General features: G+C 46.7%; 1 protein-coding gene across 3 annotated transcripts in view; it reads left to right on the top strand.

Moving 5' to 3' along the window:
* Window positions 1-14,439, top strand: part of GALNT15 (polypeptide N-acetylgalactosaminyltransferase 15) — a 36,971-nt gene that overhangs the window by 20,304 nt on the left and 2,228 nt on the right. For all 3 annotated transcript variants that reach the window (XM_054729472.1, XM_008153375.3, XM_054729473.1), the window contains 6 exons: window positions 2,168-2,335; window positions 5,381-5,498; window positions 7,449-7,643; window positions 10,091-10,222; window positions 10,603-10,707; window positions 12,770-12,913. In XM_054729472.1, coding sequence (XP_054585447.1) covers window positions 2,168-2,335; window positions 5,381-5,498; window positions 7,449-7,643; window positions 10,091-10,222; window positions 10,603-10,707; window positions 12,770-12,913 — 862 coding nt within the window. The remainder of the gene's footprint in view (window positions 1-2,167; window positions 2,336-5,380; window positions 5,499-7,448; window positions 7,644-10,090; window positions 10,223-10,602; window positions 10,708-12,769; window positions 12,914-14,439) is intronic.

Genomic DNA, 14,439 nt, shown 5'->3' with positions numbered 1-14,439 from the left:
TTTTGCTTTAAATGAATTCCAAGAACACCAGACACATTTGCAGGTATGAAATCCAACGCTAAATATAAGGCTGTTTGGGTTTTTGTTTTTTTTTCCCAATCACCCTTTCTGAGTCACTAGACTGCCGTTACTCCCCAATTCAGCCCTGGGTAAGCAGCCGCTGTGATCCATGGGAATAAAAACCAAAACAGAAAACGTTTTTCACTTCCTTCCCTGACATTTTACTCTTCATCTCTATCCAAAATGTACTCAAAGAGGCTCACAATTAATCACTATGTGTCTGGTTAAAAATAGAAGGAAAGGAGATTTAAAAGGAAAAGCTAGCATTGGGAATCGGGAGTAATGCAGTTAGTAGTAGTGAGCTTTACATATGACTCCAAGCTTCCAGCAACACAGAGCAAAAACAGACATCTGCTGAATTTTGGAGTTCTCATTTTCTGATAAAAAGTAATGTACACTTTGTCAAAAGGGCACCGCTCAGAGGTCTGGGATGAATTGATTGTGTGGCTGCTCAAGGGCAATTTCCTTTCTTGTCCCGTTATGATTACTAAGATGGCACAGATTTGATGGGATTCTTCAGAAATCAGCCACACGGTTCCCTGGCTCTTGATTCTGAAATTCCACAAAATGCGCTGCCAATGGCCTGATCCATCCATCTGCTCAGTTCTTCCCCAGTAAGTGGAGACTGGAGAGCTGGGGCTGGGGGCCCTGCTTTCATCCTTGATCTTGCTTCTCAGTTTTCTTAGGTCAGCGCATTGTGCCCCGGAGTCGTGGAGACCAAGCGGGATGAAGTTCCCCTCACCTTCCAGAGGGAACAACGTGCAAAGGGCAGGAAAAGCATATCGAGATCCTTGCTCTAAATAGAAATCCCAGACTCCTCACGACATCAGTCACTGAGGCCACAGATTGAAGCAGATAATTGAATCTCAGAACCACCCTGGCCCTCTCCGTAGCACCAGGGCTTATGCCAGCCCTGGCTGTCTCCGAAATGGAAAGGACAGAGATGGAAATTGATGGGAGTGTAAACCGTGCGGCTGCCATCTCTCCTTCTAGGATCCTCACTTTCCTTAGAGGGACACCTGCCAGCTACGCCTGAGTTGAGGCCTGACCCATCCCATGGCATAGATTTTAGAAGATTTTAGAAGTTGAAAGAAGCCAGAAAAAAAAAAAAAAAAGTGATCTTGGTTAGGATAGCAGCTCCTGTATCATCCTGGTACATCTGAATGATCATCTGTTTTTTTTTAACAGGTGAAGTTCGTGACTTGTACCAATTTCCCACATCACCTTCTCTGAGGTTACATCCAGGCTGTGCAAAAAAAAAATAAAAAAAAAAAATCGGGGGGCGGGGATGGTAAAATACAATCACCAACAGCATCAGTAAATGAGCAAATAAATCTAAACTTAGGACCTAGAGCAGAGGCCCATAGACCCTCCGAATTTGTGTGCAATATTTTGTGGATGTGCACTTGGTTATTTTTCTGAGGAGGGGTTCATAGTTTCCCCCGAATTCTTAGAGATCAAAGACCACCTAAAAGTCAAGAGTCGTAGTCCTGGAGCACTATAGCTGAGAAAACCTCTGTGGGAAGCAGTTCAACCTCTCATTTCACAAATGAGGAAACTGAGACCCAGAGAAGCTCAACAGCTCTCCCAAGGCCACACAGCTCATTAGCTCATTAGTGGCGAGCTGAGTCAGGGACCCCGTTTTCCTGATTCTCCGTGCTGTCCACAGAGGTTTTTAAAGAAAGAAAGGGGCAGGCGTGCTCTTTAATGAAATGGGCCTCCAATTTTCTGTGGAAAAACATGTTTTCTAGAACACTGCTGACCAGTAGCATGAGTCACATAGAATTTAAACGTTTCTAGGAGTCATATTACAAAATTAAAAAATCATGAAATTCATTTTAACATATTTTAATAAATCCAAAATATCCAAAACATTATCATTTCAATATAAAAATTACTGAGATTTTAAACTTTCTTTTCATACTAAGTTTTCTAAATCCAATGTGTATTTTACACTGATGCCACATCTCGATTCCATATTTTAGGTTCCCAATAGCCACATGTGGCTGGTGGCCGCCATGTTGGGCAGTGTGCGTATAGATGCTATTTCTATCCCCCTACAAGTGAATGGTTTGCCTTTCATATTTGATTCTACATTTCTTTCCAGGAGCCGGGTGGTGTCTCCAGTCCTAGATGTGATTGACTGGAAGACTTTCCAGTATTACCCCTCCAAGGACCTGCAGCGAGGTGTGCTGGACTGGAAGCTGGATTTCCACTGGGAGCCTTTGTCGGACAGGGAAAGGAAGGCCCGCCTGTCCCCCATCAGCCCCATCAGGTGAGGCCCCATCACGGAGCCTACTTCTCCTTTGCTTCCTCAGGAGGGACTTGGCAGCCAGACTGTCTGGGAACAAATCCAGGACCCATCAGTTTCTCAGCAAATTGCTTAATTTGTGCCTCAGTTTCCTCATTAGTAAACTGGGGATAAAAGACTGACTGAGCAAGTTCAAGATAAAAGTAAGCTACCTATCCTCATCTTCCCAGAGGGAACCTGCATCAATAATCCATCAGTGATTAAAAAAAAAAAGAAAAAGAAAAAATAATAATCCATCAATAATCTATAATAATAAAAGCGTAATATGCTAATTAGACCAGACAGCCGAATGACCTTCCGGACAAAGCCAGGGCTGCGAGGGCCAAGGCAAACCTCCATGGCTGCGAGGGCTTAGCCCCTTGCACGAATTTCGTGCATTGAGCCTCTAGTAATGATTATAAACCTTATAGGGTTGTTGTTAAGATTGAATGAGTTAATATACTTCTTAATCCTTTCACCTTGAAAAAGAAAATAAAAAGTGCATATAAAAAAGATTAAGCGATTTAATATATAAAAAGCATTCAGAGAGTGCCAGGCACTCAGCTGTGTCATTATTGTCATGTTGATGGAGTCAGCGAAGCTCTTCCGGACACCTCCAATAAATCCCAGTGTGAGACCGTGGCAGAGCCTCAGCTGGGATCTTAACCCAGCTCTGCCTCACCAGGTAACACTGGGATTTCCCTGGCTTCAGGTCCTTTCTCAGTAAAAAAAGAAGAATTCAGACAGGTGAATGCTAAGGAGCCATAAGTATCAAAATATATCTGATTTTATGGGTTGCTTCTCAAGTATTTGGTTCTTGGACAGCCAAGTAGATGTTCTAGAGATCTTCTGGTACATAACAAATCTAACCCGACCTGAGCTCTGTAAAACAACCATTTTATTAAGCTCTTGGACTCTGTGGGTCATGAATTCCGAAAGGGAGCATCAGGGCCGGTTGTCTCTGCTCCAGGGTCTGGGGCCTCAGCAGGACCATACCTCACTAGACTAGACTGGCTGGAAATGACTCAACAGCGGGGGGCTGGAGTCCCCTGAAGGCTGTTCACCTGTCTGAAGGTTGATGCTGGCTATCAGCGGGGACTTCAGGGGGGACTTCTTCACCATTTTCTCCATGAGCTCATTGCACTGGGTTCTGAGAGCAAGTCTCTCAAGGGAGCCAGGTGAAGCAAGCTGTATCTCCCTATCCACCTTTTTTAAAAATACATATATTTTATTGATTTTTTACAGAGAGGAAGGGAGAGGGACAGAGAGTTAGAAACATCGAGAGAGAAACATCGATCAGCTGCCTCTTGCACACACCCCACTGAGGATGTGCCCACAACCAAGGTATATGCCCTTGACTGGAATCGAACCTGGGACCCTTCAGTCCACAGGCCGGCACTCTATCCACTGAGCCAAACCGGTTAGGGCCCTATCCACCTTTTAAGAAAAGAATTCATTGAGCTGAAATTCACATAGCATAAAATTAATGTTTCAAGAGTGAACAATTCAGTAGCACTTAGTGCATTCACAATATTGTGCAACCACCACCTCTCCCTGTCTCCCTAGAGTTGATTTGAGCTCCAGGCTTCTGTGGGGTCAGCACTGGTCGAGAGGGAGTGCCCCATCAAGCTGTCCTGCATGGGTGTTCATCACAATGCACCTTCCCTGGTTATGGTCTCAGGGTGGGGTTGGCATGCCTGGCCCCCTGCAGCCTGTACCCTCCACGCAGTGTCTGCCGAAATCCATCATCCTCTCCTGGCCACCATGCCACAGCCCGTGCTTTCAGGGAGCTGCACCCACCACTGCCTGGTGCCCCAGGCTGCTGCTTGGACCCTGTCTCCTGGGGCAGAGGGTGGTGAGGGGTACCTGGGCTCCCAGGGCAGCCACGTGGAAAGCAGGCAAGGTGCCCTTCTCTCTCAGATCCCTAAACAACAAGCGCTGGGCCCTCCTCCTCCAGGAATTAACCCTGATCTTACAAATAGTAAGCGGTACAGTTGGAAACTGTATCAAGTAATACACAATCCTGGTTTTCAGTATTCTGGCATAACTTAGTATTTTTAATAACCTATTGTTAATGTAATGCTATTTTCTTGGTTATTAAAAACATCTGAACTTTGAGTCATTTATAGCTTGAGACATATCCAGAGTGTAGCTGCATTAATATTTGTCCCATTAAAACAAATGGTTCCTGAATGAAGGGACACACTTTATTCAAAAGCCTCTGGCTACACCTTTTCCTGTTTAAACTTTTCTGAGAGATTTTATTGTTCTCTTAATTCCCTTACTCTGGGCTTCTAATTTCCTGTGTTTAAGCTAGTATTGAAACATTCAACACATTGAAATGTCAGGTGTATTTCCCGCAGGGTGGGCGGGACCTCTCTACTTCCACAGTCCCTGGTGGATTTATCTTAGAATTGGGGTGCATGGTCATGGGTCATGAAGCAAACAGAATGGGTGAGGGCAGGGGCGAGGGGAGAAAGGGGAGGACAGAGCTGGCCATTGCCCTTTGTCCAGGCCTAGTGCTACCTGCCTTAGGGCATATTATTTTAAACAGGGCCTCTTCCCAGAGGTCTCAACAGAGGGCCTCAAGCCAGATGGTAAGGGATCCTCAGGTGAGGCCCTATAGGAGCAGTACCGGAGGATGGGTATAAAAGGCCCAGGCAGTCCTAACCAGTTTGGCTCAGTGGATAGAGCATCGGCTTGCGGACTGAAAGGTCCCAGGTTCAATTCCGGCCAAGGGCATGTACCTTGGTTGCGGGCACATCCCCAGTAGGAGGTGTGCAGGAGGCAGCTGATCGATGTTTCTAACTCTCTATCCCTCTCCCTTCCTCTCTGTAAAAAATCAATAAAATGTATATATATTTTTAAAAAGGCCCAGGCAACCACAGCCACAGCTCTTTTTTCATAAAATACTGGGATTTCTGACATGGTTGCTTTGCTCCAGTCCTGCCATTAAAAGCATGAACTCCCGCAGCCCCTGGAGCCCAGCAAGCCTCCCTGATGTGGTCTGTTCCTGTCTTCTCTCTCCAGGAGCCCTGTGGTGCCCGGCGGGGTCGTGGCCGTGGACAGACATTACTTCCAAAACACTGGAGCGTATGACCCTCTCATGTCACTGCGGGGTGGTGAAAACATCGAACTGTCTCTCAAGGTATGCCCTGCTCCAAGGGCGGACCCAGGAACCATGAGTGGTCACAGGTTGGAGGCAGCCAATAGAAATGCCACTGATTGGGGATGAGGCTGAAGAGAAATTGTAGTCATTAAATGTGGTGCATCACGCCTCCCGTGTCTTCCCCTTCCCCATCTCTCATGCCCTACCTTGATTTTGCCCCCAGCCTCTCCCATGAACTTGACCATCAAACCTGCCCACCGGATATAGGGCATATTATCAGTCATCTACACCTGAGTGCAGACATCCCCCTACATTGTTCGTTCACAGCACCCTTAGCATCTCCGTGATTTTCACAGCACCCACAGACCAAAGCAAATCCCAGGCATTCTGTATATTGAGTAGTTTGGTCCAAACAACTTAGTATCTGTTATAACAACTTAGTAACCCCTGGACACTGCACACTTCCCTAACCGTGGCATCAGACTGGACACCACCACCCTCATTCCCTGTTCCACATGGATGTTAGAACAATATTGGTTTTTCATCAAAGCAACTTATGAACACCCAATCCAGTAAAGATACACTCCATCAAAAGTACAGCGATAGACTGTTGAAACCATGAATTACCTCGAGCTTGTAGTTTGTGGGACATCCAACAGGTGTCATGATGTTTCTCTCAAACATTTAAACTATACCAAGGGGCCCTTTGAGTTTGCGGGGCATCCTGGGGTACCTGGGCACACAGTCTGGGAACCCCAGCCTTGGTGTGTTTCAGTTCATATGCTGCCTCTGCTAGGAATGTTTTCATTTTCACCTTTAGGGCATATTATTTTAAACAGGGCCTCTTCCCAGAGGTCTCAACAGAGGGCCTCAAGCCAGATAGTGTCCAATGCAGGCTTCCTGTCAAATGAATTCTAGGCATTTGGGAGTAGATGTGAGAGTCAGCAGAGGGGCGGGGAGGGGGGACTTCCTGAAGTAGGAGAGACTGTTTAAGGAAAGCTTGCTTTGATCTCCACACAATAGTTTCCCTTGCCTTTGCAGCAGGAGACTTCATGAGTCACTAGGGACCCCCTGTTCCCTGAGGAAGCACCCTTTGGAGAATAGGGTGCTGCCCTAGCCGGTTTGGCTCAATGGATAGAGCGTGGGGGACTAAAGGGTCCTGGGTTCAATTCCAGTCAAGAGCATATGCCCAGGTTGCAGGCTCCATCCCTGCTGGGGGGCATGCAGAAGGCAGCTGATCAATGATTCTCTCATCATTGATGTTTCTATCTCTCTCTCTCTCTTTCTGAAGTCAATAAAAAAATATCTACTAATATATATATATATAAAAGGCTGAGTGACTGTCCAACCACCAGACCATCCAACCGGCTGGAACCTATATGTGCACTGACCACCAGGGGGCAGATGCTCAACGCAGGAGCTGCCGAGCTGCTGTGACTTGGCAGCAGCGGTTCTTGGGTGACACAACCCAGAACCAGAGAGGAGAGAGCCCAATTCCTCGGGGACTGTGCAATCCCACCTTTGCAGTGGGTTATGTTGTTGCTGGGGTACTATCACCCCAAATCTGGTTTACTTCCAAGCTTCAGTGACTTGGCAGCGGCAGTTCTCAGGTTAATTAACTTCCTTTCAATGTGCAGGAATCTGTGCACTGAGCCACTAGTATATATGTAAAACAAGAGAGAATAGAGTGCTAACCCATGAGTGCTAAGTCTATGTGTGTTTCAAGGGAGAGCATTCAAGTAGTTGCATGGGTGTGGCACCCTCACCCCACCAGTTCCATCCCAGGACAACTGTGCCCATTCTTTCTATTTTGTCACTTCCCTGCCTGGGACTCCACCTGGAAACTCTGCTGCACCCTGCTGACTATACTGACCTTTGCCATCTTGTGCCCATGATTTCCTATGCATGTTGCTGGCCCCTAGCGGGCCCCTTATGCCCCACGTTCTTAGAGTGGAGTGCAGAGGTGTGTTTTTTGTCCTTTCGTGGCAGGCCTGGCTTTGCGGTGGCTCGGTTGAAATCCTTCCCTGCTCTCGGGTGGGGCACCTCTACCAGAATCAGGAGGCCAACTCCCCACCTGACCAGGAGGCCACCCTGCTGAACAAGGTTCGCATTGCTGAGACCTGGCTGGGCTCATTCAAAGAAACCTTCTACAGGCACAACCCAGAGGCCTTCTCCCTAAGTAAGGTAAGGAGAGCTCGGCAGGGGCTTCTGTGCCTACTACAAGGCCACCTGGAGGTCGGGCCAGGGAGTGTCTCTTCCTCCTGTCTAGAGGGAAAATAGAAGCTTCTGGCTTGTGCTTCCCTTGAGTTGTCCCTCTCAAACGGCTCTTCTCCCTGGGGGGAAGGGGGGCTGTCCTCTGTCCTTCTCAGCATTTCCTTGGGGCTTTACCATTGGTCTTGGCCTGGAACCCCCTGGTGTCTGTGGGATGACATCTATGGGATACGATCCTTCTATGGGATAGGCCCACAGGAGAAGTTGGGCATGGAGTAAGGGATGGAACAGTTCTCAGAGGGCCTTTTCATGCTGGGCGAAGTGCTCAAGGCTGTAAAAATAGACACAGAAGATCCAAAACAACCACAGGAAAAAAATTTTAAACATTGAATTAAAGTCCACAAACCTTATCTCTTCAACTGGTCAAATGTTACTCAGCTCAATTCTTATGGAGTGACACAAATGCTATTTCATGTGGGACAGGGGTTCATATTAATGTTTCCTGTGCTGGGAGTGGGGGCTCCAAAGGTAAGATTTTTCAGGACCCATAAAGGTCCTGTAACAGCTCCCCCAAGTCCCTCATCAGCCCACACTGCTGAGAGTGGTACATTCTCTGATCAATGTTCATTTGATGACTTTCATAAGAAGAATGGCACCTCCTACTGGTAAGTTAGAAGAACTTTTTTTCTGACATTAAAAAAAATTAATTTCTATTAATTCATCTTCTAGAAGTGTCCTATTTCCTACTTTGATATCAAGGTTTCAATAATATCCCTGCCTCCCTGAAGGTGTTTGATAGCATGAGTTTACTTTAAATCTAAATAGCTAAAAATTAATTTCGCTCTAATGATTTCTATCCTTCCATCCCCTTTCCTGCCTCCCCCACAAAACCCTCCCTTGAATTTTGAGGTACAGAAATCCCACGCACCCAAAGACAAGGCCAGGGTTTCAGTGCTGAAGGAGTTGGCATTCTCTTGTTTTCTCCTCTGTAAGACATGGTGTTCAGGAGAAAGTTTTCTGTCAGCAGGCATCCACATTTGAGGCTGGGTAGATTTGCCAGTATGTTTCACCACCAAGAAAGATGAAGGTGATGGAACTCTTATGAAGGAATGTGTTTACTTTACTAGCAAAGTCCAGCCCTGGAGAAGAGCTGGGGAGGACTCACATGGACACTAAGAATGCCAAGAAACTATCAAAAAACCTACAGTAATTCCTGAGAGAAAAAAGCGACACTTCTCTTTGGTTTAATGGTGGCTAAATATGCTGAATAAACAAGCAATTCCTGACTTAGAGAAGTTGTTCTCAAAGTGGATAAATGGTGGAATGCAGATTAAATGCCCTGAGCTACTGAATCATAGGCAGTGGGCAGGGCCCAGGAATGTGCATTTTTAACAAGTTCCTTGGGCATTTCTGAACCAGGTGCTCAGGGGTCACACTTTGAGAGGCATATAGAGAGCATTTCTGTACGGCAGACTCAGATCCTACTCTCCCCAACATTTATATCTGAGGACTACGAGAGGGAAAGAGTAAAAGCAAACCAAACTCCCTTCACATAGCCAATTAGGTCAGAGTCTAATTTCCAGGCTAGAGGGCATCAAGTTAGAACTCTGACACAGGCTTCCTATTTCAGCTCCCTCTCTTTTCTTCTCCTCACCCCAAGAAATAATTCTCTCTCTCTTTTGGTTTGTTTTTGGTCTTTCAAATTTCTCCTTAGCACTTCTTCTTCCCTAAAAATATCCAGGATTTAGTACTAAAATTCTGGGTAGCATTCTTTGTATCTTATCAATATAGCCCAAAACACTTATTTATACTAAAAATCTTAAGGACTTACCTTGATATTCATCCTAGAACAAATGTATTGTAAAGGAGAATATCAAAAAAGGAAGATAGTGTAGCCCAAATAAATGATTTGTTAATGGAGGAAATTGGGCATCTAGAGGGGAAGAAAGGTAAATTCCCTTAGTCCCCACCCTCACTTCACGAATTCCAGCTTAGTTCACCTCAGTCTCCTTTGGGTCAGGCTCTGCCTCCATGAGGCCCATCATGATGCTGTTCCACACCAACCTAAGGCTCAAAGCCTCCTCATATTTTGCCAGCTGCCTAAGAAAAGTCATCAAGCATGGATCTCGTTGTCTTTGTAGATTGTGAGGGCTTGTGGGAAGGGAGTGACATCACCTACCATGTTGCTGGTTCCACAGATGTCTCTAAGGAAGAGCCACCCTACTCTATCCGGTCCAAACCCTCTTCTCCCAACACATGACCCTCTCCCCTGTCTGCAGCCCCGGAGAACTGTGATCTTGGTCTTCTCATTCTGTCCCAATCCTTCAGCTTCAGCCACATCTATCCCTCCTCCACCATGTAAGTTCCGATGTACAACAAGCTTTCTCCATCTCACTGCCGTGTGTTTCTCCTCCCCCCAGGCTGACAAGCCAGACTGCACAGAACGCCTGCAGCTGCAAAGGAGACTGGGTTGTCGAACGTTCCACTGGTTTCTGGCCAACGTCTACCCTGAGCTGTACCCATCTGAGCGCAGGCCCAGGTTCTCTGGAAAGGCAAGGCGTGACCCAGGGAAGATGAGGAGGAAAAGGGGTGGGGGGTGGTAGGATGCTTCCCAAGACAGGAAGTAGATGTTCCGATGTTCTTCCATGACCCTGGCCAACCAACCCAAGCTCTGCGGGGCCTCAGAGGCTCCCATGCCTGCCCTGAGGGAGGTGACTGGATTGCCCCGTATCCCATCCCAGAGCCCCTCACCAGGACAGGTGCCACCTGCCTCCTTCAGGAGGCCTGTTCCATAGGATCAGTGCCTTCAGCCTGTGGCCTGAACATGGCACCTTGAGCTACACTCCAGAGAGTGAAGGAGAGGAACGGCATCTGACTGAGGGTGTCTTGCATGGAGGGCAGGATTCACTTCCGTATGGATGTTCACTTTCAGCTCCACAACACCGGGCTTGGCTTCTGTGCAGACTGCCAGGCAGAAGGGGACCTCCTGGGCTGTGCCATGCTGCTGGCTCCTTGCAGTGACAGCCGGCGGCAACAGGTGGGTGGTCAGAGTTCTCAGGGTATTGATCAGGGAAGACCTATACAAGTGATCTTTCCCAGGCGCCCCTCACTTCTCTTTGGGGCATCTCCTTTCAGTGGTCTATATCCCTTGATGGCTCACAGTCCCCCACTGTGATGACCCAGCCCAGCCCTGGCCACCCCACCCCCAGCTGCAAGCACAGACATGGACCATCATTAGAGAATGCGAGAATCTGAGCTCAAGGGAAATGGAGAGGCTGTTGAACCAATGCTTTTATCTGACAGATGAGGAAACTGAGGCTCAGACGGTGGCCATCCAGGGTTCAGGCAGGTAAAGAAATGAGTACCTTGAGCTGGGTAGAGGCTGTTGTGACGAGGAGCACATGGCCATATGAAAGGACAGCTGCACCTGTCCCACCTCAATTAAAGGTTCTGTTTTGTCTGAAACTGGGTCCAGTATTATTAGGTCATCCAACATTTTCAAAGACACTTGAAATCCAGAATTTATGAAAAAGCTTTCTATTAAAATTAAAAACTATAATCAGAGGTCAAAGAAAAGCTATACACAGGCAAATTTCCACCAGGGCACGATGAGATCATTAGCCAACTGGAACCTGAAGTGGGGAAAGTGGGTCACCCGAGTGGGGCGGTAGGCTCAGCAACAGTGACAAGTGTTGCAGTGGGCATCTCCTTTCAGTGGTCTATATCCCTTGATGGCTCACAGTCCCCCACTGTGATGACCCAGCCCAGCCCTGCCCACTCATGACTCATGACTCATAGACTTAGGTCTCAAGTTCTCTGATGGTGAATCCTGCCCAGAGGAGATGTGCTGTATCTTCCTGGTATTTCATGGGGATCTGTGGGAACTGATACGTTTAGGGCACCACAGGAGCCTGGTGTGTGTGTGTGTGTGTGTGTGTGTGTGTGTGTGTGTGTGTGTGTAGTGGAGGGAGGGCTGGATTTGGAGCAGACAGGCCTCATGGCCTCCGGTGACCAGCTGCTCCACTTGCCAGAGGAGGGCTTACTCACAGAACAGATGGAGTCATGCGCTTGCAGAGCATTGGCCTCATTCAGAACATTTCCCATGCTCGGAGCAATTTGGTTTGTGAAATTCCTGCCACAGGGAGGAGGCTTGCACAGTGAAAAGGAAGCAGAGAGTACAAACGCCCCTGGGGAGAGGAGGGAGGCAGCACATCAGCTCTTCTGGGGTGCCAGGGCTGGCAGGAGCCTCTCCCTGGAATAGAGGCTGGATGACGTGTGTGGGGAGGGACAAGGGACAGCATTGAAGACCAACTCCATAGATTTCCCCGAGGCCCCACGCTGCGGTGTGGCTGGAGTCCTCAGTACCCAAGAGGAGTAGAGCTGCCCTGAGACAGCAAAAGGTTATGGCCCAACAGACATCCAAAGAGAAATGCTGAGCATGACTGGCAGGCATGCTACATAGAGGGAGAGGCCCGGCCTTGAACTAGGGGTGTTGCTCATGGGTATATATTATAGCCCATCACAGGTCAGGCTTTTTGAAATCCACACTGAGAAATCCAGGTGGCACCTGGTTAAAATCCATGCCCTGGAAGGATGGGTCAGGCTAGTGACTTGCCTACTCCCTGGTTGTGGTTCTTAACCTTTTTAGGTTACATCTTGTGGTTGCCTTAAGGAGACGGGATCATCCTCTAACCCAAAGATTGGTTCAGATAATGAGACTGATGACTCCACACACCTCCCTCCCCAATATCTGAAGATTTCCCCTAGGCCTCAGCTCGATTGTGAGCTCTGCTTCCCACATCTCCAGCTTTGGAGAACACCTCCTGCTAGCTCCGTGGTCGGCAAACTGCGGCTCGCGAGCCACATGCAGCTCGCGAGCCACATGCGGCTCTTTGGCCCCTTGAGTGTGGCTCTTCTACAAAATACCACGGCCTGGGCGAGTCTATTTTGAAGAAGTGGCGTTAGAAGAAGTTTAAGTTTAAAACATTTGGCTCTCAAAAGAAATTTCAATCGTTGTACTGTTGATATTTGGCTCTGTGGACTAATGAGTTTGCCGACCACTGTGCTAGCTGTGCTAACACCTGGTCCCTCTCTCCCAGCACCTGGAGCACACCGGCAGGAAGCAGATCCACTTTGGAAGCCCACAGCACCTGTGCTTCGATGTTAGGCGAGAGCAGGTGATTCTTCAGAACTGCACCGCGGAAGGCTCTGCCATCCACCAGCAGCACTGGGACTTCCAGGAGGTGAGTAATACATTCGGAAAGAGTTTGGCGGTGCTGGTGGTCAGCGTTATGTCCCAAGCTCTTCCAAGGGGTCAAGTATTACCATTCAGACCGGTGCCTCCATTGCCTACTTAAATTGAATGCTTGGCACGAAGGCCTTGGGGAGGTAAAGCCAACTTTGCAGAAATGTTTGGCCATCAGAATCTTGAAATGTACTAATTTGCCATGTTTCTGTATAGCTCTAACCTCGTTGTGGCAGACAGTGGAGAGAGCCCCTTTCTGAAGTTTATTAGCTCCGATCACAAGTAGGACCAAGGAGTGTATGATAGCAGCAGTCAACCACCTTGTTAGGGGGCTTTTAGAATGGAAAGGCTCTCCCCTCCTCCACCGCCAACATAGACATCGATATAGGTATCGCTTTCTTCCTTTTTCAAATTCCACTGTGGACATTTCATCATTGTATTAAGACTTTGATTAAAGAGAAGTTCTAGATCCTTTTCAGAAGTTATGCTTCAAAAAAAAAAAGAGGAAATAAATAAAATGTAAGTACTGAGGGAGAGTGCATGGGTCCCCCATACAGAATTAGGATAGGAAGGTGACAGTATCAACATGAAGTATTCATACACAGCTTTTTCTCCACCTCAAATCCTTTTTGGAGCACGTTAGGGTATAAATATATAAACATGGAAATAAATACACACATCCTCTTTATTTCCTTCAACTTCTTGGGAATAAGCAGAAATCTGTGCATCAGTATTCTTAAAGAAGAAAATCATATGTTGGAAACTTAGGCTGAACACACAATAAGCTGTTGAGAACGAACCTTGAAAATATTATGCAAAGTAAAAGAAGCCAGTCACTAAAGGCCACATATTATGTGATTGCATATCCAGAATAGGCAAATCCATAAACACAGAAAGCATATTAGTGATTTCTAGTGGCTGGAAGGAAGGAGGAATTGGAAAAGAATGCTAATGAATAGCAGTTTTCTTTTCACAGTGAAATGAAAATGCTCTGGAATTAGGTAGTGGTGATGGTTGCATATACTCTGTGAATTTACTAAGAATCACCAAGTTGTATACTTTAAAAGAATTAATATTATGGTATGTGAATTTTATCTCAAAAATACCTAAATAATAAATAAATGAATAAATGGACATTATTAGCATTGCTGGTTAAGGATGCTTAAGTTTTCATAAAGACATTGATTTTTTTCTTGTAAAGGGCATAGCTAGATTCAGTATTAAATTTGGTAGATTTGAGATAGTCTTTCAAATATGGCTGACTTAGGCCTTCAGTATATCCTTAAAGCATTACTCTCTACTGCAACCTGGTGGCAGCAGTACTAAATTGCAGGATTAATAAAAGGACAGAGATTAAATTAAATAATTTTGAAAGCAGAAACTTACAAGTCACGGATAACAATGAATGTCACCAATACAACATAAAGACTGAACATAATTTTTACACTGAGCATTCCACTAACCAGAATGCTCTAAGATATGGTATATTTACCCAATCACAGTAAAGATAACTGAATTAAAGGC

Source organism: Eptesicus fuscus, chromosome 18 (assembly GCF_027574615.1).
Source record: "Eptesicus fuscus isolate TK198812 chromosome 18, DD_ASM_mEF_20220401, whole genome shotgun sequence".
Classification (NCBI taxonomy): Eukaryota; Metazoa; Chordata; class Mammalia; order Chiroptera; family Vespertilionidae; genus Eptesicus; species Eptesicus fuscus.
This window is presented reverse-complemented; position numbering and strand designations above follow the sequence as displayed.